This window comes from Eulemur rufifrons, chromosome 30 (assembly GCF_041146395.1).
Source record: "Eulemur rufifrons isolate Redbay chromosome 30, OSU_ERuf_1, whole genome shotgun sequence".
NCBI lineage: Eukaryota > Metazoa > Chordata > Mammalia > Primates > Lemuridae > Eulemur > Eulemur rufifrons.
The window spans coordinates 86,276,042-86,300,867 of NC_091012.1; the positions used below are offsets into that span (position 1 = coordinate 86,276,042).

Consider the following 24,826-nt stretch of genomic DNA (forward strand, 5'->3'; position numbering starts at 1 on the left):
GACAACAGAGCAAGGCTCTGTCTTAAAAAAAAAAATCGTAATGCAGACTTTTGATCTAATCTATAATTATGACAAAACTGCTGGAAGAATGAAAAAGTGGAAGTATATGTGGAACAGAGGGTATAAGAGAATTAACTCTCCCATGATATGAAATTGATATCTTTTTAAAAAAAAATCAAGAAGTTAATAGTTTATAAACATGTTACTTAGAAAACAGAGGGAAATACTAGAAGAACTCTCAAGAGTTGAAAGTAGTTATCTCTGGGCAGTGGGAATCCTGAATACAAGGAATGGGCTAAAGCTTTGTTTGTTTGGTTTTGTTTTTGTTTTTTGCTGTAAGCCCTGACTTTTTAAATTATGATGTGTAATTGATAAAATTTAAAGCACCATCACAATGTCTACCATAAAGTAGGCCCTTGATAAAGAGTAGACATTGATCTAATTGCCCCACCTCCCCACTGCTGTTGCACCACTTCTTACATTCAGAAATGCAGATATTTGATCCCTTCTTCAAGATTCTATTCTCACCCTTCCTAACAAAGTATGACAGAAAAAAAAATCCCAGTTTCAATAGATACTTTTATTGCTTATTTAACAGATCATCAACTTTGTCTCCCTACCTACAACTGGAATTTCATCTTGTTTCCATGCTGAGTAGTGAAACAGTGACAAAGCTAATCAGAATAAGCTACAGCAAAAAGAGAACTAAGCTTACACAGCTCACTTTCTTTTAACAGGCAAAATATAAATATTTGCACTCTAGAATGCACAATGGTTTAGTCACTAAGAAATTCAAATGGGATCTTGAAGAATGTAGGCAAATCCAGGGTGCTGTAAAGATGAGCTGAGATGCTGTGCAACTGTTTATAAGTTCCTGGCACTGCATCTCCTGGCCACTAGCTGAATCTTGACGTGGAGGAAGGTTTTAGCTAATGCCAAGTGCAGATGCAGAAAATGCTAAGTTGACTTAGGGGCTGTGCACAGGAACCAAAAGGCAGGAAAGTACTAAATATTGCTGAGAGCATCCACCCCAGGAAGGACTTTACCTGTTTTTGAGAGAGCACACACACAGACAGCATTATTGTAGGGCCCACTAAGCCAGATCTGCCCCCCTTCTATCTTCTCAACATGTCAGTTCTTCTTTAGGATATATGGCCAGGAGTTGGGCAACTTTTGGATTTTGGGTCCTAGGTCTACTAGAAAGTGACCTCCTTGAGAACCAGTTCCTATCTGCCCCTTCCCACCTCAAATGGATGCTAGTAGCTTTATTGAAGTTCCTCCATCTCTACTGCCCAGATAATAATGACTTATAATGACACTACCTACTAACTTTCTCTACTCCATCCTACCCACCTCTCACTTCAGTCCCTACTCTGTTCCCCCAAACAAGCCAAAAAACAGGGAAGAACCTCACCTTCCAGGAGCTCTAAACTGGCACCACCCCCAGTGCTCACATGGCTGACTTTATCCTCCGTGTTCCATTTGGCACAGCAAGTGGCAGTGTCTCCACCACCTGTTAAATGAAAGCCAGGTAAAAAGGGAAAGGAGAGAAAAGAAAAGGAGGATTGGCACCCAAACTCACCAACCCAAAAGGTAGCTGATGAACTGCCAATTCCATTTCACTAAGAGGCTCTTCCATGAATTATCCACCTGCTTAGCTCTCCAGATTTACCCAGAGTGAAGAGATCTAGGAAAAGCACTATATTCTACCTTCCTCTGATCAGAGTTCTGCCAGCTCACAGTGGTGTTAGCTTTGTAAAGGACCCCTTACCTATGATGGTGATGCATCCCCTGGAAGTGGCTTTCACGACGTCATCCATGAGGGCTTTGGTTCCCCGGGCAAAAGCTTCCCATTCAAATACCCCCACGGGTCCATTCCACACAATCTGCTTAGCCCGAGCAACAGCCTCAGCATACTTCTTGCTGCTCTCAGGACCACAGTCCAAGCCCTGAGGGGTAGAGTGAAAAGAGGATGAGCTATCAAGAAAAGCTGCTTAGAGGAGCAAATACCACCTCCACCAAAACTTAAACTCAAGGCTGAACACCAGAGCTGCTTCTAGAACCAAAAAGTACCCTTCAGTCTTTAAAATTACAAAACTATTTGTGCCTTGTGACTCAAATTCCACTTTATGGAAGATCAAGTCTAAGGGAAAACCTCAAAAGTTATTTAATAAAGACATTCTTAGCCACACTATTTATAATAGTGAAAAGAACTAGATCAACAGTTCTCGACCAGGGTCAATTCTGCCCCTCGACAATGGAAATGTGGCAACGTCTGGAGACGTTTTGGGTTGTCACAACTTGGAGGGGGGTGTGTAGGGGAGTTACTGGCATCTAGTGGCCGGGGATGCTTTAAATATCCTATAACTCAACAATAGTCCCCCACAACAAAAACTATCTGACATGTCAATAATGTTGATACTGAGAAACGCAACTAGATCTGTAGTTCTCAAGCTTTGCCATGTATCAGAATCACCAGGAGGGCTTGTTTCAAACACAAACTGCTAAGCCCCACCCTCAGAGTTTCGGATTCAGCAAGAACTTGCATTTTTTAGTAAGTTCCAACAATGATGCTAATACTGCTAGTTTTGGGACCACACTTTGAGAAGCATTGAACTAAATAATACCCAAATGACTAACAAAAGGAAAATGACTAAGCAAACTAGCATTTCAACATGATACAATTTTATACAGCTATCAAAATAATAATGTATAGAACACTAAAATCAACTATTTTTATTAGTCTTTAATAATCACATATATTTTCCCTACTTGTAATCAGTATACTTCTACTGTCTTAATGTTTTCATATAAGAAAATTTTCTTATGCAGCTTTTTAGGTAGCAAAATTATTCAGAACAACCCGTGTGTAAGTACATGCCCCCACATTATTGATGAAGACAGCAGTAATCCAATACCACCTGCTTTTCTCGCATGGATCCTCCCAGGAGGGCCTCACTGCAACGTGTGGAGCCCTCTCTGAAAGAAATCTTCTATAGAGATTGTTTTAAAATGGTTGTTGGTTGGCTGAATGAATGAATGAATGATACCAAAGTTTCTGTTCACTCATACCACCAACCACCCAGTGACTCACCATCCAGCCATGAGGTATGCCAGAAGCCACGGTGGCTTGGCCAGTCTTGGCATTCTCATCAAACTTGTCAGCAGTGACGAAGTCAACAGGCAAAGTAATTTTCACACCATTCTTCTCAGCTTTGGACATAAGGTCTTTGACAATCTTGGCTCCTTCTTCATCAAACAGAGAAGTGCCAATCTACACAGGGGAGCCAAGATGATAAAGATCAGCCTCTATACTAAGAACAAGACTGCCTCACAAAGCAGACAGGAACAAAACACAACACAATATAAAGGAACAATGCAAAGACAAAAGAAAAACTTGCCAAAATGAATAAAAATGGAAGTTTTTACGGCTCATGTCAGAAGCTGGTTTTCTTTTTAAATTTACACAATGTGCTATTATCATGGAGAGCTCTTTCACATCCATTTGGCATTGGTTTCCTACCTCCATGTTGTTGAGCACCTTAAGGAAGGTAAAAGCCATTCCACCACCAATAATCATTTCATTGACTTTGTCCAGCATATTATTGATCAGCTGGATCTTGTCTGCAACTTTAGCTCTAGAAGGGAAAGCACGAATCATCACTAAAGAACAAACAATGGACTAGTGAAGTATATTACATAGAACGTGAGTTTTTATATCAAGGCACAGAAACAGAGAAATGTCCCAAAGTGACAAAAGTATTGCCTAACTTTCCCCTACGTTTCTCCAACCCAAAGGTCAATCCGTTTCTAAGAAATCCTTTAAAGCAATGGTCCCCAACCTTTTTGGCACCAGGGACTGGTTTCAGGATGATTCAAGCACAGTACAATTATTGTGCAGTCAAACTTCTCTGTTAACGAGAATCTGTATTTGCAGCTGCTCCCCAGTGCTACCATCACCACCTCAGCTCCACCTCATATCATCAAGCATTAGATTATTATAAGGAGCGTGCAACCTAGCTCCCTCACATGCAGTTTATAGTAGGGTTCGTGCTCCTATGAGAATTTAATGCTGCCGCTGATCTGACAGGAGGTGGAGCTCGGGCAGTGATGTGAGTGATGGGGAGCAGCTGTAAATACAGATGAAGCCTCAGGCCCCCAGCTTACCTCCTGCTGTGCAGCCCTGTTCCCAACAGGCCATGGACAGCTACAGGTCAGAAGCCTAGGGGTTGGGGACAACAGCTTTAAAGGTACAGCTCCAGACCAAGAAGGGCTTAGAAGACCTATTCTTATCTAAAGAAACCATGGGTTCCAAATAAGTCTATTTTGCATCTCCCCCTAAAAAATTTAGAGGGTCAAGATTGCTAATTGCAGGATCCCTGAGCCTACTCAGAACTATCCTAACCCTAGGGCAGGGATCAGATTGTACACCAAACAAATATATACTGGAAAAAAAGATATTCCTAGTCTAAATTCACACCCTATGATCAGTTGCTGGGACATCTGCTTTATGGCATTTATTTTTCTGTTGGACTACCCGATTCAACACATTTATTGGATACCTACTCTGTGGCAAGCACTGTCCTAGGTGTTTGCCCATCGGTGGACAAACAAAGATCCCTACCCTTTGGGAGCTTATTTTCTAGTAGAAGGAAATAAGATAACAGATACACATGTACCTTTCACCTCCATGTGAGAGAAAAAGATCCAAACTAAAGAGAAAGTAATAGCTTGCCTTCTATAAACATTCCCATGTATCTAAATCCCACTTACATGCAAAGATCACCTTAGATCTGTTTCCCTCATCATTCAATAAACAAGGTGATACTTACCCTGTGAGAGACCCTATGCTATGACTTGTAAAACAGAGGTATGAAACAACAGTGATGTGGGGGAAGGAATGGCAGGAGACTGGTTACTTCACTTGTAAAGACTGGTCATCACCAAGGGTTAGAATGGATTATTTGTTATACGCACTCACACACACACACACACACACACACACGTATTTATACATACTTACAGAGAGAATAAATAAAGGGAGAAAAGAACCTAAAGAATAGGAGGATGTTCACAGCTCAAATGCCTATCTTTTCAACAAATCAACATAATCAAAATCATAAGGAAAAGGGAACTATTATAGAATAAAAGACACCTAACAGCCAAATGCAATGAATGCATAGACTTCATTTGGATCATTAGTCAAAAAAAAACCAACTGTAAAAACACATTTCTCAGATAATCAAGAACATCTGGATACAGACTGGGTATTAGATGATAGTAACAAAATTGATAAATTTTGTCAGGTATAATACGGTTATTTAAAAGACATCTCCTTATCAGTTGCAAGATGCATAAAAAATATCCTGAAATAAAAAAAAAGAATTGGTTTTAGGGATAATGGACTAGATAAAATAAAAAAAAAAAGGTACTATGGGGCCAGGGACAATGGCTGACACCTGTAATCCCAGCACTCTGGGCGGCCAGGGTGGGAGATCACTTGAGCCCAGGAGTTCGAGATCAGCCTGAGCAACACAGTGAGACCTTGTCTCTACAAAAAATACAAAAATTATCTGGGCATGGTGGTGCATGCCTGTAGTCCCAGCTACTTGGGAGGGTGAGGCAGGAGAATCACTTGAGCCCAAAAGTTTGAGGCTGCAGTGAGCTATGATGACACAACTGCACTTTAGCCTAGGCAACAGAGTGAGACCTTGTCTCCAAAAAAATAAAAAAAAAAGTATTACCAGGTGAGTATTTGCTATCCAAAACTCAGAAACCTTAAATGCTCCAAAATCCAAAACAGTTTCCATGATGCTCAAGGGAAATGTTCATTGGAGCATTTTTAGACTGGGGATGCTCAACTGGTAAGTATAATGCAAATATTCCAAAATCCAAAAAAAAAAAAAATCAGAAATTCAAAACACTTCTGGTCCCCATCATTTCAGATAAGGGATACGCAACCTGTATAAAGTATATGATGTCTAAGACTTGCTTAAAAATATTCCTAACAAAAAAGGGTTAGAGCATAAATGAAACAAGATCAGCAAAGATGCTAATTAATTATTAAAGCAGGGTAATGGGTATCTGGGAGTTTATTGGACTATTCTCTCAACTTCTATATATGTTTAAGTGTTTCCACAGTAATGTCTTTTCAATAAAATATAAAATTTTCCCCCAAATTGTTAATGACCCTAGGGAGACTAGACTGCAAGAAAGGTGGCAAAAAAATTTATACATCAACTTCCCCAACTGCTATTTCAGGCTGAGTCTAAACACCTAACCACAACCACTAGGTGGCACTCACTCCCATATTCCAGGTCTACAGGAAGTTTAACAAAGCCAGACAGCTCCAATCCTAACCCCTAGGGAAGCAAAGATCAGAGTCTGACATTTATAACCCAGTGCACAAGAGGGGCAATGCTTCCAGGAACATAACTTTTCACAAGAACAAGATAAAACAACATGTATCCACCTGAGTTACTTTGAGGACCCTGAAACTGGGCTCATCATGAAGCCTAGAAAGTAACTATACTGCCTGAAATTGACACCCAATTCCAGAATGAATTTTCATCAAGAAATGCTGGGTGTGTTCTGTCCTGTGAGTGGGGAAAAAAAATCTGCTCTTATAAGGGTCATGGTCCTCTGGCCATAAAGGGGCTGCTACCTAGAGTAGCCATGTCTAGTCACAAAAAATTATACAAGCAGTCCCGGAAACCTGTCCCTACTTTATCACCTAAAATTTATCCTCCTCTTAACCCTCTTGACCTTCAATCTGAAATTTCTATTTTTAACTAAACCATTAGAAAATCATTATACACATTACTACCTTTTCCATAGGAGAAAAGAAAATATAAATAGGTATGTGATTTGGAGAAATAAGGTCTAAATGATATATTAAATACACAGTTATACCCTGCCAGGTTTTATGTACATGAAAGGCTCTAGTGTTTCAAAATTGTTAGATGAGCACCTATGGTGGATCCTTCCTGTTTTTCCCTCCAGAACCACTTTCTATCTTTCTCTAACCTGTTCTGTTTAAGCAGTATGACCTACATGGACTATATCAAGGAGCTCCCTTGCCCTCTGGCTGCCAGCTGGGTTTTAGCCAATTGAGTGTAGGAGGGGTACAACAGGAGATTAAAGGGAGATCACAGTATTTATTTCCCCAGCTTCCTACCTACTAGATGACTATTCCTATGTCCCTTGACAAGAGGCTACAGTTCCCATCAGATGGTCCTCTCCATACCAACTACCCTCTCTGGATTCTGGTAACCATTCTCTCCTTTGTCCCTTTAGACCTAGCAATGGTGATGGCTGTTGCTAGCCCCAGATTACTGCACGGTCCCTTTGTGGTTTCCCTAAACCCTCTCAGCTCTGTATGTAGTTCCTTTATTAAATTCTCCTCAGTTACCCAGTATGATTGTGCTATCTGACAATAAACCACCCAAGTTATGGCCTGCTACCAGGCAAACTCTACTTAAAGCATGCTCTTAAGAGTTCTTCATACCCGCCTAGGATGGCCAGGAAGGGTCGCTCTGGGCTCTCCAAGGCCTTGGCAAAGTAGTTCAGCTCCTTCTTCATCAAAAAACCACCAGCCTTCTGAGGCAGGTTAACTCCCACCATGGAGCTAGAAAAGACCAAAGACATTCAAATTCCAGTTAATCCCCCACCATTCCTCCCAGTCCTAGAGGCCAGCTCCTTATCACTAAAATACTTTCATTTCTAAGACTCCAGAAGACCATGACTTTCATCCTAAACTGCAACAAAAAACACTTAGGTATAAGATAAGGTTTTTAACTAATAGTGCAGGGTCAAGGGGAAAGAGTAAAAAGCAATGAACTTAGGAGAATTTAAGATACCCAATTAATGGTCTTCAGAAGGCCAAGGGCTTAATCACAATAAGTAATTGGTTGGTTGATGATAGCAAGAGAAGATTGCTCAATTTGCTTCCTACTTACTGACAGTACGAGAGTCTAATTTCATAACATTGACAAAGGGAGAGCTGTGTACAAAATACAGTGAGAAAGAGCAACCTCTTCCTGAACTTCCATAAATTGCTCTACAATTGCTAACATTTTTACCTTTATTTCCTCTTTGCATCAGAGATACTCAATAAGAGCCACAGTGGTAGCTCCAATTAGAGATAGAAGGTGAAAGGATCACAGTATAATACAGAACTCTCCAAAAGCAACTCAGAACTCAGGCTACTCAAGTAAACAGTAATATTGCTCTCAACCTGGAATCTGACAAGGCTTTTGGTACCTGTGGGCTCGGTGAGCAGTGCCAAAAGCATCATTGACATAGACATCCCCTAGCTTGGAAAGTGAAGCTCGGAAGGCTTCTATTTTGGCTGGTTCAGCTTTAACCTACAGAGAAAAGCAAAAAACAACAACAAAAAAAATGGAAAAAACTAAACAGGAAATGTTGACGGCTCTGAAGATAATTATAAAAGCATTTCATACCACCAAGAGTCCTTATGAACATCTCTAAAGACCCTGAGTTGGTAGGACAGCAATTTTTTTATAACTAGCAACAGGATCTCTTCTTTCTTCCAAATATTCCAGGTCCTTTAGTTATTTCTACATGTTTCTACTCTCCCTCGCCTTCCCTCAAATTGCACACCTGATATTCCTGAACCATGGCTTACCCTCTAATTACATGAAGCTAACCACATCCAACTGGCCTCTACCCAGACCTCTAGCCCAATATTCTGATTACCTTCCTTCCCCTTACCTTGATTCACTTCCTCATTTTAACATATTCTCCTTGTGAAAGTTAGTATTATACTTGACTCAAGTTGCTGGCTACCAAGACCCTTCTGCAAAGGAAAAAAGGCCCTCACACATATTCTTCATAAAAGCAATAAGGGCAAGCTGGGAAAGAAGACAGATGGAAACATGACAACAGAAAAGGACCTCAGAAACATTTTATATTGGTTAATAAGGAGGTATTTTACAGCCTTATCTGGAAGTCAAGCATCTAAGAAAACAAGAAATACACTTACCAAAAAGAGGAAACAATGCAGAAGTTAAACATAGGGCTTTGAAATGTCAGCTCATCTTCCAGGGATCCCCCAAAGGGGATAGAAAAGCAAAATGGCAGGAATAGCAAAATGAAGAGTCTCTGGCAGGAGATTAAGCAAAGATGCACAGGAAGCAAGCCAGATGAAGGGGGGTACAGTGCAGAAGAGTACACAGCACAGAGCAGACATTCACTTTAGTCACCGTCCACTCCCATCCTCCTATGTATCAGGGAGGTGAAGGAAATGGCCACAAATTGGGCTTTCCCTTATCTTTGATCTGCCAATAACTAGAAGAGAATGGTCCTAGAATATCAATGAGGGCACATTGGATAAAGGAAAAATTTTATGTCCTTACTTTTTTTTTAATCCATTTTGAACTTATGACTGGCTTCTGCAATTTCAGGTATTGAAAGCCATTAGACACTGAATGTCAAGTCAATTAACTTAAGTCCAGCACAGTCTAACGTAGACTAGCACAGTCAGTTCACCATTTCCTAAATAAAAGGTTTTGCCTTAATTTGCCAGTTGCCTGATGCCATTTCTAAGCCCTAGAGTTTGTGCATCTTGAGTTCCAGTTTAAAAGGACACGAAATTTTAGGTCAGCATTTGACTCCTACTAATGTAGCAAGACCATGCCAAAAGTAGGAAAAAGCAACACTAGGGCCTGTGGTGCTAAAAAAAGAAACTGCTTAAAAGCAGGTACTCCCAATGACCTTAAGAAATGTGAGAAGTCCAAAGGGGACTGAGATAACTATAGCATCTTGTTCTCCAAGACATTCAAGACCAGAAGAGTGGAAAGTACTAAAAAGTGCCTTCAGCGTTTCTTCTAGCCAATTGGCAAATTCCAAATCATCCTCAAAGAGCCAGCTTTATCATTTAATATTTGAATTCTGGTTGTAAGATGATGTTAACTCATTTTTTGAGTTATCGATGGCTGCTTTTGCATGACAACAGCAGAGTTGAGTAGTTTCTACAGAGACCATATGTGGTTGCAACTGACTGTATGACACACAAAGCCTAAAATATTAACTGGCTGGCCCTATATAGAAAAACATTTGCTGATCTAATGGACTAAGCTCTAAAGCCCAGCAACAGGACCACTGCCTGTAACTCTAGTCAAATGATTGCCTTTCTAAAACTTAGTTTCTTTTTTTCTGACAGTTTCTTTATGAAATAAGATGCTACCTATACCTTAACTTAGAAAGAGATTTAAAGGAAAATTCTTTACATTTCTTAAGAAATACCTTAAATCCAAGGTATTATCATCATGACTATCATATTTACTGAATACTCTTACACCCCAAAGGTGTTCACATATTTTCCAAAGGTATTTCAAAACCACTTGAGCATAAGGAGGGGTTCCAGGATGCTAGTAATATTCTATCCTCTGACCAGGGTGGTGGTTACGCAGGTGTGTTTACTTTGTGATAATTCATCAAGCTATGCATTTGTACATTTTTACATGTATGTTATACTTCAATAAAATGGTGTCTAAGGAAAAATAAATATGAGCTTTCTCTATTCTTCAATCACAGTCTCCTACAAACTTAGGCCCTCACCCCTAATAATGTCAGAATCACAGGTCCTACCTTGTTCCCAGAAGCATCTTTTCCCTTCCCTTCTTCCTCCACATGAAAGCGGAGGTTCTCTAGCAGGATGACAGACCCAGCAGCTGGGTTGGCACATGCCTTCTCCACCTCAGGACCTACGCAGTCCTTCAAGAACAGAACATCCCTGGGGAGAAGAAGAGATGACACTTGAGCAGCAGTTCAAAAGTTCAGAAACAGCAACAGCATGCTTGACAACCTTTCCTGCCACAAAGTCTCCCAGTACCTGAGCATAGCACTTACTTGCCCAGCAGAGATTTGAGTTCTACAGCAACTGGCTCTAAGGAATACTTGTCAGGCATGGGGACACCATCAGGCCGGCCCAGATGGCTCATAAGGACAACTGACTTGGCTCCATTGTCCAAGCAGAATTTGATGCTTGGGACAGCAGCTTTGATCCTATAACCAAAAAGAGACAGCAAACAGAGCAAAGTTACTCCTAGGAATCAGTGGGAACTATTTTATTCATCACCTCATAAAACATAAAGCCCCTTTTCTTCTCCAAGTTCCTTCAAATAAATCTACTGTCAGCAACTCAATGGTTGTCCTCAGGGGAGGAAGTTAAATATGATGTTGACCCTCCACCTAGGATTATATAACCTCATCATGTATTTGCCCCAGAAGAGTTAACATAACAGGCCTAAGGCTGTTATCTATAGAAGGACCTACATGCAAGGTCGGTCCTTGGCTGGTTCTGGGAGCTTAGCTTTCAAAGTAGTCCCTCAGTTCTCTGACAAGGGCTGTTCACTGTTCCTGGACTGCCTATACATACAAACAAGGTGATTTATGCTGAACACCCGCTCCCCTGTAGAAGTCTGGGATTTTGGTAGTTGCTAGGCCGAGGCTACCTATGTGACCAATTCCCAGTAAAAATCTTGGAAGCTAAGTCTCTAATAGGTTTCTCTGGGCAGAAACATTGCACACAATTCCTGCATTTTTCACTGCTGGAGAAAGGAGCACACTCTATGTGTCCCCATACAGGACATCAGAAACCCCATGCAGAGATTTCTCCAGACTCCTCCTGTGTCTTTTCCCCTTTGATAATCCTATCATATATTCTCTCACTATAACAAACTTCAGCCATGAGAACAACTGAATCCTTATAAATGGCCATGGGATACGTGGGTGGTCTTGGGGACCCCTGAAACACCCTTCTTATATGACTTTAGAAGATAAAGTTCCCAAATCTTAAAACCATCAAAGGAAATTTGAGAAAAAATGAAAGATATGTAGTAACCTTTCTTTGCCGATTATAGATCCTAAGTCACTTTTTTCTGTAGTAAAAAAATAAATGCATTATACAGAACTTGGTTTCCATAATGCATCACATTTATTACATTATAATTTAATCTAAAATAATTAAAATCCCTTTAAACATTTAAAAGTTTTGTTACAAACCTGCTAAACTTTCCATTTTTGCCAGTTTTTAAAATTGATAAAGAAAAGCATTTATTTATTCAACAAATATTTATTGAATGCTTCTTTTGTGTCATGTACCATTCCAGGTTGAGAATAAAACAGAATATTTAAAAAAAACTCCAGCCTGAGCAAGAGCGAGACCCCATCTCTACTAAAAATAGAAAGAAATCATATGGACAGCTAAAAATATATATATCGAAAAAATTAGCCGGGCATGGTGGTGCATGCCTGTAGTCGCAACTACTCGGGAGGCTGAGACAGGAGGATCCCTTGAGCTCAGGAGTTTGAGGTTGCTGTGAGCTAGGCTGACGCCACGGCACTCACTCTAGCCTGGGCAACAAAGTGAGACTCTGTCTCAAAAAAAAAAAAAAAAAACTGTCTCTGCTCTCATGGAAATGAAATTCTAATGGAGGGAGAGACAATAAAGAAATATATATGTGTGTGCACTTATGAAATATATCAGATGATGACAAGAGATATAAAGAAAATAAAGCAAGGTAGAGGGACAAGAATGACTAAAGAACAATGGTGGAGGAGAGTTTATATAGGAAGGCCAGGGAAAGTCTGATAAGGCAGCATTTGAGCAGAGAATGGAATAAAAAGCCAAGTTATATTTCTAAAATCATCTTATGCCTTTTAGCAGATATAAAAACTCATTTTTTTGTTTTGTCCTCTTGTTTTTAGACTAGTCAAGTGCAGTAGTGAGAAGGGAGGAAAGTAGTAGAGCAAAGAGTTCAATCTGTAACTGTCAATAATCAAGTGAGATAACTCACTACCTTCAGACCAGCCTAAAACTCATTTATATCATATTAAAAAGCTTTAATCAATTCCATGGATTTCTGTAACTGAAAAGATTCTCAGATATATTTTTCTATTCTTTACTCTTAAAATACATTGATAGGCATATTTCTAATCTTTTCTTTATGCTGCAGAATAATGAAAATCAACAGGGATCAGAGCTGCCCTGTACAAGCACCTTGCCACTGTGGTGCAGCAGCAACGTGCTTGGCAAAACACCAGGCTCTATTCTGGGACCAATACCTGAAAATGTTCTGAGTCTAGTCCTGTACTGTCCAATATGATAGCCATTAGCCATGTGTGCCTATATAGTATTAGAAATGTGACTAGTCCAAATTGAGATGTGTTATAAGCATAAAATACATGCTGTATCTCGAAGACTTAGTACAAAAAAGTTAAATGTCCCTTTAATTAATTTTTATATGGATTACATTTTGGAATTATTTTAGACTTACTGGATTAAATAAAATATGGCTCACATCATATCTCTATTAGACAGCACTGGTCTAGATCATTGCAAAGCACGTTGCCAGCTCAAACCCTTCATTTAAAATTGAAAATAAAAACCTTTTTTATAATCTAGTCAAAAGCAAGAGCAGTATTATAACTAAAATTACTGCTCTGACTCTAGGATCCAAGAAATTGGAGCAGCTAAACTGACTAAAAATGTTACTTCTGAAGTGTTTTCCCTTCTGTTTTTAGAAGAAAAATAAATCAATATTCTCAAAAACTCATTTTATCTGAGCCATCTGGAATAGGGGTTTATAAAACTACATGTAAGCTAAATAATTACTGGTATTTTAAAAATCATTCTCTTAATAAAAAATTTTAAAAAGTAATTAAAGAATTAAAAATAAAAAAATCCTTCTCCTGCATAATTCTTCATTTTGTAAGAAAAGCCAAGTAACCTTAAATTTTTATATTCTTTAAATATGACTAACTCCAAATTCTTCAAATTTCTAAAAAACAGAGGGAAATGAATCACTTTCTTAGGGTGATATTTTTTACATTTATGTTCTCATAAATAAGAAAGCAGACCAGATGGTGGGTTGAAGGAAAGCCAACGTCATATGGCTTAAGTTGCTATATACCCACAACCCACACACATCTTAAACCTAGCCCAAGGTTTAGCAGGGAACTTACCTCTGGTTGTTTGTTATCTGGTTGTTCTTCATAGGAACATTGAAGTCCACTCTAAAAAAGAAATAAGGGTTCAGAGCCATGATCAATTTATTGTTCCCTCAAAGATTAGGAGAGGCACTTTTAATGAACCAATTAAATAAGTTGGAAGTTCAAATCTCACCTTAAAAATAATCAGTGGCATTAAGAGTCAAGAAAACAATCAGTCGTAAAGGGGAGGGAGGGAGGGAGTAGTGACTGGGATAACACACCAGAGGAATTCTGGTTAATGTTCTATTCCTTGACCTGAGCGATCGCACAAATATGCTCATTTTGTGGTAATCTTTGAGCTTATGATTTGTGCCCTTTTAGGTACATATCTCATTTACTTTAAAAATAATTTTTTAAAACATAAAACCTAATCTAAATTACAGGAACTAGCCCTGAAGACGTGGGAAGCTAAAGCTAGTTCCATCTAAAAAGATTTCTATCTGGGCCTGGCATGTTAGTATCTGAGTAGCAGCTGGAGGGATGAAGAATAATAAGGAATGCATCTTGATTCTGAATCCTTTGATACTATTTCTGGGTCCTTGTGAAGCTAATATCACTCAGAAGAAAAAAATTATCTGGAAAAATAAAACATATCAAGAGAGTATCATTTCTTTTTGGAGAAAGCCTGGGGCTTTAAGACTATGAACAAAATCCAGTGTCTAGTACAAAGTTCACACACTACCTTCAAGCAATACAATATAAATAAGATAGCCTCTTTCAAAAGCCTGAGAGGATAAGGTGGGATATGTGCCCTAGCCCACCTGATAAACAGGGAAATTAGAAAGGAAGTGATCAAGATGGCACAAATAAATAATTTACTGCAGTTTCTCCTTTCTTACCCAACAGATTGGTACTTTGACATTTTTAAAAACCAATTCTTCTGAAATCCTTGGAACCTCAGCCTATTTCAATGTGACAGAAAACAATGATGTCTGGCAGCTATTTTTAAGGTTTAAGTTTTGCCTGACAAAATCATTTTTAAGTGATTTTTTTCTCACCTACAGAATGGGGATAATAGTATCTACCTCATGGTTATTGAGAGAATTAAATAAGCTAACAATCTGTAAAGTGCTTAGAAGAGTACCTGGCACACAGTAAGTGCCATAAAAGTGTTAGCTATTATTATTTATGCTAATGCTTCTCCAAAATGTAATTCTGTGATTTGAAAGGTACATCAACTATTACTAAAAACAGCTAGCATTATTCACAAAGGGATTACAGGGAAGTATGATCTAGTCAAGACTGCTGCTCTCTTTGATAATAAATTTCCGTCCTTTTCCTCTGCCTTTTTCACTACCCCTTTCCCTCTAAGGCTGAGCCCCGGCAGACAACTATAAAATCCTACAGACGTACTGAGAAGACCACCAATTTCCTATACCCCCTAGACCTGAACTCCAATCTACCTCACTGAAAAGAAATCTCTCCAAAGGTGGGTTGAGGGAAATAATTCTATATTAAAACATCTTAAAGAAAGTCTTCAAAATTAAAGGCAGTATGCCTCTGAAGAAAGAAATACACTCTACTTTATTTCAGGCCACATGATTCTGATTCTAAGCATCTCCTTTAAATATCTTGAACAAGGCCCTTGCCAGTCTTAAAGTACATTGCAAAGAAGATAGAGTATCCCATTACCATGGGTCATTTTCCCCCATGCAACCTCCCAGAAGGCCCATGCTCAAAAGGGCTAATGGCAATAGAAAGAGCACAAGCCATTCTTTGCCAAGCCCCTCCTTACCCCCAGATCCTTACAGGAAGGAAAGTCTCTAGACAGAGACACTTAAGAATTTGTCTCAAATAAAAAAAAATAAATAAATAAATAAATAAAAAAAAAAAAGAATTTGTCTCATCTATCCATGCTACCACGATCAGCTTACTGATAAAAATTGGTTTTGTACTCTCTCCTCATTGCTCTCTGGATTATCTCCCATCATTTCCTACACTCTCAACAACAGCTCTGATTTTAGCTTCTCCTTGGAGGATGCCAACATAAGAACTGCTCTTGCCTACACACTCTACTTGTTCTGTTTTATGTAAAATCTTCACCTCCTCCTTTTCCACTTCCTTGAAATATACCCAAGCTTTGCCTCAGGCACAAAGTCAGTTATCACTACGCACCCATCAGAATGAAGAATGACTACAAAAAATATTGACACCAGAAAATGCTGGTAAGGATGCAGAGAAACTGATCACTTACACAGTGCTGGTAGAAATGAAAATGGTGCAGCCACTTGGAAAACAGTCTGGGGAATCCCTCAAAAGTTTAAATATGGCCTAGCAACTCCACTCCTAGGAGTTTATCCATGAGAAATAACAGCATATGTCCATACCAAGATTTGTACATGAATGGTCATAACAGCTTTATTTGTAATAAACTAAAACTGGAAACAACCCAAATGTCCTTCAATGGGTAAATGGTTAAACTATGATACATACATACATACATAGTAAGGTATGTATCATACACTACTCAGCAATACAAAGGAATGAACTGTTAATACATGTGAAACTTGGATAAATCTTAAGTATATTACACTGAGTGAAAAAATTAATCCCAAAAGGTTACATACTGTGTGATTCCACTTATATAAAATTTTTGGAATGACAAAATTTTAGAAACAGTGGACAGATCAGTAGTTACCAGGACTTAGAAATAGGGTTAGGTAACTATAAAGGGGTAACATGAAGGAGATCTTGGTGGTGATTGAACAGTTCTGTATCTTGATTGTGGTGGTGGTTGTTACACAAATCTACACAGTGATAAAATGGCATAGAACTCTATCTACTTTATAACAATGTCAATTTCCTACTTTTGATATTGTACTATAATTATATAAAATGTATCCATTGGGGGAAACTGGGTGAACATAAGACCTCTGTATTATCTTTGCAACCTCCTGTGAATCTATAATTATTTCAAAATAAAACATTAAAAATATTGATTTAGGTGGAATAAAAATATCAAGTCTCTATCACCTGAAATTTTGGATTCCATGTCCCATTCCATTAAAAACTCTCAAAGGAACCATGTCCATCATTGCTTCATTGCTTCACTGTCCCTGACTAGAAAATTGGGGTATTATGGCTATCTTGGGGACTTTTTTTTCCTCTGTTCTCAGTTTTTCCTCTCTGTTTCTTTCCACTACATCAAGGCCATTGCTTAAGAAGTTACAAGTTAGAAAAAACCAGCAAGGTTTTAAAAAAAACAGGACGGAACAAGCAAAAGGGAAGTGCTTCACAAGCAGGCAAAGGATGACTGGCAACCTGTGAGAGAAAGAAAGGAAATGACATCGCAAAAATAAGTAGAAGTTTGCTCAAAGAGGCTGTAAAGTCAACTGGAGTCCTAAAAAACTAAAGTAGAACCTGGTAGTTAACCAGTCAAAGGTTTCTGGCTATCTAAAATTCCCTCAATAAATCAATTTCCCTTGGCAATTCAAACCAGGGGACCAGAGAAGAGTCAGCAAATACCAGAGTTCCCTTCTGCAGGGCAAAGAGAGGAGGCAAGTGAAGCAGCCACTACTTAGCAAGCCTCATTTCTGAAATGCTGCCAGAAACCACCACATAAAGGCATTGAAAACGAAAAGGAATTGAGCTGACACCACATGGCTGCCTAGGCCCCTCCAAAAAAGTAGGCCTACAACGTGACTCTCTGTTCAAAAGAGATACATTAATAATCAGGGAACAAAGTATCTTCCTGTCCTTGGCCTAATTAAGTAGAATTTATCCAGATTACAGGGGAAATTATTAAATGCAACCTTCAGCAAACAAAAAGTCTATTTCAATCTGTCCTTGTCATTATTTGGGTATTTAGAAGATCTGGTTGGTAGCCAAGGAGACCCAAATTCTAGTCCTGGCTCTGCCACCAACTTGCAAGTTCAGTAACCTTGAACAGGTCATTTTCCATCAGCAAAACAGGACTAGCCAATCATTCCAAAGCTCGAGGTTAATGTGTGTTAAATGAAACTTTATTAGGCACAAAGGGATAAAAGATAAGCACCTCCTCCAACCCAGGTAATCCCTCACGCCAGTTTCCCTGAGGAGAGAGAGGAGATAAAGCCCAAGACTGCAATTACAGGAAGGTGACCAGCATGATGCCCTAACTCCTTGTCTTTCAGCTGGTACATGCATCTGGAAAGGTCAGTCTTGAACACAGTAGAAATGGGAAGAAATAATTAAAACCTAAGAGCTAGTTGCATGACAATGTTCACCTGTCCCGTTTTTTTTTTTTTAATAGGCCCTATCTCCTTTCTTTAGGATCATATGAGGGCCAGAAAGGATGCTTACCTAATATCAGGATGGCTGTGACTCCCACTTTGTCCAGATTACAAAAGCCTATGAATTTGGGGAAATGTGGACACCAAGTATTCCTCATGGACATAAGCTATTGGGTCCTTCTGTCTATCTCTATAGCATGACAGAGAAGACTACCTAAATGCTAATATTGGCCATAATGAAATTAGAGGGCAGGGGAGAGCTACATGTACTTTTAGAGTAAGTGCCCTCATATGTTTAAAGCTAGAGTAAAGGAGATCACCTACTGCCTTACATGTCTGTTAACATCCAAAAGATGCCCTCATTTGAACCAGCCCAAATTGGGAAAGTGGCTGGATCACACCATTCACATGCCTGCCCATCAATCAACCACTTTCCAAAAAGGTCAAAGCTGCACAACACAATCAATGTGGGCCCTTATGGCCTCTCAAAAACACCACCTGTTAAGGTGTATCAACAGTCAAGTCCACCTATTACACACCTAACCATCTTCTTGTATTTTGTTCCTGCCATACACAAATGTACCACATTACAAAAAAACAATAAATGTAACAGCTCCATACACTAGTAATTCTGGCAGATAAGGGAGAAGCCATGTTGGAAAGTGAAAAGGGATCCACATGTACAGAGTAAGAGAACTCAAAGTGAATGGGGAGCCTTCCCCACTTCTAATAATCTGCTTCTCTAGCCACGGGTAGGGGTGAGGTTGGAGGACAGCAAGTATGAGCAGCCACACCCTGCTCTACCATTACCCAGCATGTGTCACAATCCTGATGCAAACGCCATGGCCTGGAGTCCAATGGCACGACACGGCGGTAGGGCAGCAGAGGCCTGTTACATAAGCTCTGCAGGGCCTCCTCTGGTGCGCCCCACTCTACCCTTCCACCCCCAATTCTTTATGAGCATTCTGAACATTTAAACCAACATCATACGGGAAAGATATCCTTTTGTGCAGGGACCTTTGAAATGTGGGCCATTTCTCATTCGTCTGGGATGGTCTAGGACGGTGGGGAAAAGGAAATTAACCAAACGACCTTTCAAGGTCCCTTCCTTGGGGCCTAGAGATTTGCAGGATAAGCATTAAGTCCCGTCTCCCCGACTAGGAGCTGGAGGCAACAGAACTGTATTTCAGCAATTGGCAAAAGGTCAAAATGGGTCCAGGCAATCTGAGCCCTTCCTCAGTGGGATCCACCCCAAAGGGTGACTTCGGCCGCTTTCTGAGCTGAGGGAAATTCGGTTAGAAACCATCAGACCCGTGCACAGCCTCAGCTACAACGGAGGGCGGCCTTGCCCTACAAGCCTAGGATTCCCGGGGCCCAGCCAATGGTTAGAAGCAACTTTGAGCAGACAGGAAAGAAAGTCGGCCGGGCCGGAGAGGCTGCGGCAAAAGCCCCGAGGGCGCGCGGGCAGACGTGTAGAATTACCTCATAACGACCCGCTTCCCCTTCACGTCCAGCTTGTCCAGAGTCAGTTTGTTGGAAAGCGACATTTTGGCAATACACCGGGGGCGAGAGGCCGGTGGACTCAGATAGCAGAAGAGACCGCAGCAGACGAGCGCAGGAGACACGCGCAGAATGCCGAGCGCGGTGGCCAGAACCGCTCCCACACTGCCTCCTGACACCCCGCCTCCCGCCCCGCCCCTTCCTGGCAGCGGCCCCCAGCGCGCCGAGAAAGAGCAGCCTCTATTGGCCACGGCCCAAAATGGTCGGCGCGCTGCCATTGCTCCCTGGCGCTGTCCGTCTGCGAGGGGACTGGTGAGACGTGCGGCTTCCATTTGTCACGTACCGCACGCCGCGAGCTGAAGGGAACCTTCCTGACTGTGGGCGGAGCGGGATGTGGCACCACCCGGCCTCAGGTAAAGCAGAAGGGAGCCAGGCGGCCCTGCGGACGCACGTGGAGAGTGTGCTTGGCCCAAGGCCCCCGGCGCCGCGTCCCCCAGCCCCCTGCCACACCCAGAGCAGCTGCAGCCCTGCGCAAGCCTGCCACTGCTTTGGAAAAACCGCCACCCACTGTCCTGAGGAATTCGCGGCAGCCCAACCAGGATCAATACAAACGCACCTCCTTTTGGAAACCGCTGATTTCCTGGCTCATCCAGATGGATTTCTGCTACATAAGGCTTACTTAATAATCGAGACCTCCCAGGCCCTCTTCCCCCTACCTTTTTTATAATAAAAAGTGCAATGTAATTTTTCTGGTTATGGCACGATTGATGCTAATGGCAAACACATACAGCATTTTTTTAAAATACATAACTAATGCTCACAAAACTCGAAAGTAGGTACTGTCATCCTCATTTTGCAGATGAAGTAACTGATGCACAAAGAAGTTTAATGACTTGCTTAGAGTTTCAGGTATTGTAAGTTGTAGATTCAGACCTAGGCAGCCATGATCTAGAGTCCATACACTTAACTGCTGTATTATAGATGCCACTATTAGGAGTTAGCTGGAAGGAAGTAATTTGAGTCAGACTAAAAATTTCCCAGGTATGGTACTCAAGGTCCAGGTAAGATGCAGGAAAATACTAACTCAGTGCATTGATATTAAGGTATAAGTGAAACATAAATTTAAAGTTATAAGATAGGCCAGGCATGGTGGTGAAATCCCAGCAATTAGGGAGGCTGAGGCAGAAAGATTGCTTGAGGCTAGGAGTTCAAGACCAGCCTGAGCAAGATCGTGACCTCATCTCTACAAAAAATAGAAAAATTAGCATGCACCTATAGTCCCAGCTACTCAGAGGCCGAGGCAGGAAGGTTGCTTGAGCCCAGGAGTTTGAGCTTGTAGTGAGCTGTGATAACGCCACTGCACTCTAACCTGGGTGGCAGAGTGAGACCCTGCCTCAAAAAATAAATAGTAAGGTTAGATAATCAGCCATTTCTTTTGAGCTCATCACTGTATATTATGGGAAAACTCATTGGGAAATAACTCCTTGGAGTTACTTCCAAATGAGTCTACGTTTGAGGCCCAGATGTGCCTCCTGGCCTTCTCATAATCAGGTCTGGGTACGTTTAGCACTTATTTCATTCCACATGAGTTACTGTGGGAGTAGGAAGCAATTCTTTTTGGATAAGATAGAATTGTGAGAAAGGGAATCAGCAGGGAAACAAAACAAGCACATGATTTGACAGCCTGGACTTAACAATACTTCCCAATTATTGAGCACTTACTGTTTGTCAGACACTGCTGAGGGCTGAACATACATGGCTCGTTTACTCCTCACAATAGCTTTGTAAAGTAGGTACTATTATTATCTCTTTTTTACAGATGAGGACATTGAAGCTCATAAAGATCAGGAAGCTTTATCCAGTACAGATCTGAAGCAGCAGCAGAGACACCAAGATCCTAAGGTGAGAATGAGCCTAGCACACAAAAAGTCTAGTGTTGCTGGAAAATAAAGGTGGAGGAAGAGAGGTCTAAAATTATGTTGGTGAAGTAAGGTAAGCAGGGACCAGATCTTTTGGGCTTTACAACCATGTTAAAGATATGATTTTTATCCCAAGAGCAATTGGAAGCCATCTGTTGAAGTCACTGTTGCCTACCCAACACCCACCACCATCCTTATTAACAGAAACCTGATTTGATTGAGTATTAAGCTCATGAAAAGTGCTCACAGAAGATAGGCTTACCTCCCAGCCTCAAAGGATGAATCATGATTGACCTAAACATGGGAATCCCATTTCCATTTGCCAAGGCTTGGTCTGGGAATGGGGATTGGCATTGACACAATTTGGCCAATGAAATATAAGAAGTAGTATGCTAACACATTCTGGGAAGGACTTTGCTTTCTGATAAAATAGAGAGTAACTAGAGGAGCAAGGCTTTTTGTTCTTTTACACTTCCCACCCACCTTTTTGCTTGGGATGCTGTCCTGTGAGAACATTACATTTAGAGGTTTTGGTAGTTTAAAAATATGTCCACAAGTTATTTAATACTCTTCCTTTCAAAAGATGGAGCCTAATTCCGCTCCCCTTGAGTGTGGTTTGTACTTAGTGACTTGCTTCTGATGAATACAATGTGATGGAAGTTAATATGGATGACTTCCAAGACTAGACCATAAAAGGCATTGTGCCTTCCTCCTTACTCTCTCTCTTGGATTTGTTATTCTTGGGAAGCCAGCTGCCATGTCATGAGAATACTCAAAGAGCCTTATAGAGAGGCCCACTTGGTGAGGAACTGAGGCCTCCTGTCAATAGCCAGCAAAGAACTGAGGCCTTCTGCCAGCAGCTATGTGAATGAACCATCTTGAAAGTAGATCCTCCAGCCCCAGTCAAGCTTTCAGATGTCTGCAGCCCTGACCAACATACTGACTACAATCTCATAAGGGATCTTGAGCTAGAACCACCCACCTTAGCTGTTCCCAAATTCCTGACCTATAGAAACTGTGAAATAATAAATGTTTGTTGTTTTAAGGTGCTAAATTGTGAAGTATTTTGTTACTCAGAAATAGATAGTACAGTTGGCCTTCCATATCCACAGATTCTGTTTCCATGGATACTACCAATTATGGATCAAAAATATTTGAAGAAAAACAATTAAAAAATAACAATACAATAATTAAAAGAATACAAATAAAAATATAGTATAACAACTGTTTACATAGTGTTTACATTGTATTAGGTAGTAGAAGTAACCTAGAGATAATTTAAAGTATACAAGAGGATGTGTGTAGGTTATATGCAAATACTATGCCATTTTGTATAAGGGAGTTAAGCATCTGTGGATTTTGGTATCCAAGAGGGTCCTAGAACCAATCCCGCACTGATATGAGGGACTATACAGAGTTCCAGAAATGATTTTGCCAGCATAAGGGTAAATAATCACCCAAACATTGAAGATGGCAGAGTGGAACTGTAGAACTACCCTGAGTCCTTGATGTGATCAGTAACCTACTGAATTAAACCAACATTTTTTTTTTTGAGACAGAGTCTCCCTCTGTTGCACAGCCTAGAGTGCCATGGCATCAGCCTAGCTCACAGCAACCTCAAACTCCTGGGCTCAAATGATCCTTCTGCCTCAGCCTCCCAAGTAGCTGGGACTACAGGCATGCACCACCATGCCCGGCTAATTTTTTGTATGTATTTTAGTTGTCCAGCTATTTTCTTTCTATTTTTAGTAGAGACGGGGTCTCGCTTTTGCTCAGGCTGGTCTCGAACTCCTGAGCTCAAACAATCCACCCGCCTCGGCCTTCCAGAGTGCTAGGATTACAGGCATGAGCCATCGTGCCTGGCCTAAACCAACATTGACACTGCCCTCCTACCCAATTTCTTGTCATGTGAGATTAACAAACCTGTAACTTAAGCCATATTTCATTGAGGGTACTGTTGTTTGCAGCCAAAAACATCTTCCTATGCTATAGGGTGTCCCAAAAGAAAAATTTTGTAAAATTTTCTAATGAATATTTTGTAAATAAAGGTACATTTAGCTACAATTTCCCATTTTCCCTATGTATGGCAACTTTTGGGACACCTTGTATTGAAGGGATGTAAGCATGAGTGGTATGAACAAGTTTACATTTTTAAAAATTCATTTTGGGGAAGTTCTACCTTTGCTAATAGGGTAATCTTGAACTAGGTATTTGGGACTAATCCTCCTATGGAGAAATAGAAAATCTGGAAAAATTTTAAAAATCATCTGTTTGAGGTATTGGAGAACTACCAAGGGCAGTGAAACATTAAGAAGCCAAGATTCAAGAGGAAAAGGAAACCCAAAGAAGTAAGTCTGTATTGGGGGTTATTTTTCCTGCAAAGGCATCTGCCAATTCCAGAAGCAGCAGCTGAGAGGCTGAGAAGATTTAGCATATCTTTGATTAGATTTATGGGACTGGAGAGTAAAAATTGGACTTCAGAGCCCAGTAAGAGAAGGGGCTCTGATAAATCTCACAAGCTTTGGGTTGCAACCTTGAAAGGTAACACCTTAGGAATAAGGGTAAATAAGAAATAGATCCACCCTAGGACTGAAGCCCAGCCTCTTCTCATCTCAATCCATAATTGAATAAAGTGATCTGGAATTTCTAAGACCCCTCACCTAATAGAAAGGGTGGTCAGTTACCAGGAATGGGAGATTTCCCAAAACTGACTTGGCAGGATTCTTGCTCAAATTGTATTCTGCAAGGACAGGGAAGAAAGCCTAAAGTGGAGCCTAGTCAAGCAGAGGACTCAGAGGAGCTTGACTAAAGTTTTGGTCAAAGGAGAGAGTCTTTGTCAAGTTATCTGCAGTTATGTGGAGGCTTGACTGGCACTAGAGGATCTTCTTCCATGATGGTGCTCAGATGGCTCTTAGCTGGAGTTCTCAGTTCCTCACCACATAGGCCTCACTATAAGGCTGTTTTAGTATCCTCATGACAGAGCAACTGGCTTTCCCCAGAATGAATGATCCAAAAGAGAGAACAAAGAGAAATCCATGATACCTTTTATGACCTACTATCACAAGTCATACACCTTCATTTCATCCATATTCTATTCATTAGAAGTAAGTCACTAAGTCCAGTCCCCACTTGGGGGGAGGGTAATTAGGTTACACCTCTGGAAGGGAAAAGTATAGAGGA

General features: G+C 40.6%; 1 protein-coding gene across 1 annotated transcript; it reads right to left on the reverse strand.

Moving 5' to 3' along the window:
• Window positions 1-561: 561 nt before the first annotated feature.
• On the reverse strand, window positions 562-19,866 carry PGK1 (phosphoglycerate kinase 1). Its single transcript, XM_069463325.1, has 11 exons — window positions 19,710-19,866; window positions 13,990-14,040; window positions 10,873-11,028; window positions 10,612-10,756; window positions 8,263-8,366; window positions 7,508-7,627; window positions 3,524-3,638; window positions 3,095-3,274; window positions 1,772-1,949; window positions 1,415-1,513; window positions 562-1,046 (listed from the first exon to the last, which is right to left on the reverse strand). Exons 1-11 carry the CDS (start codon window positions 19,772-19,774, stop codon window positions 1,006-1,008), a joined length of 1,254 nt encoding a protein of 417 aa, XP_069319426.1. The 5' UTR covers window positions 19,775-19,866; the 3' UTR covers window positions 562-1,005.
• Between the last annotated feature and the right edge of the window lie 4,960 nt (window positions 19,867-24,826).

What these genes read in the sequence shown, in the direction of transcription:
- PGK1 (XM_069463325.1), bottom strand. Translation starts at nt 19,774, where the DNA reads ATGTCGCTTTCCAACAAACTGACTCTGGACAAGCTGGACGTGAAGGGG. An exon ending in GGGAAGCGGGTCGTTATGAG is followed by an intron (nt 14,041 to 19,709) that starts GTAATTCTACAC and finishes TTTCTTTTTTAG; the next exon opens with AGTGGACTTCAATGTTCCTA. An exon ending in ACTGCTCACCGAGCCCACAG is followed by an intron (nt 7,628 to 8,262) that starts GTACCAAAAGCC and finishes GGTCTTTTCTAG; the next exon opens with CTCCATGGTGGGAGTTAACC.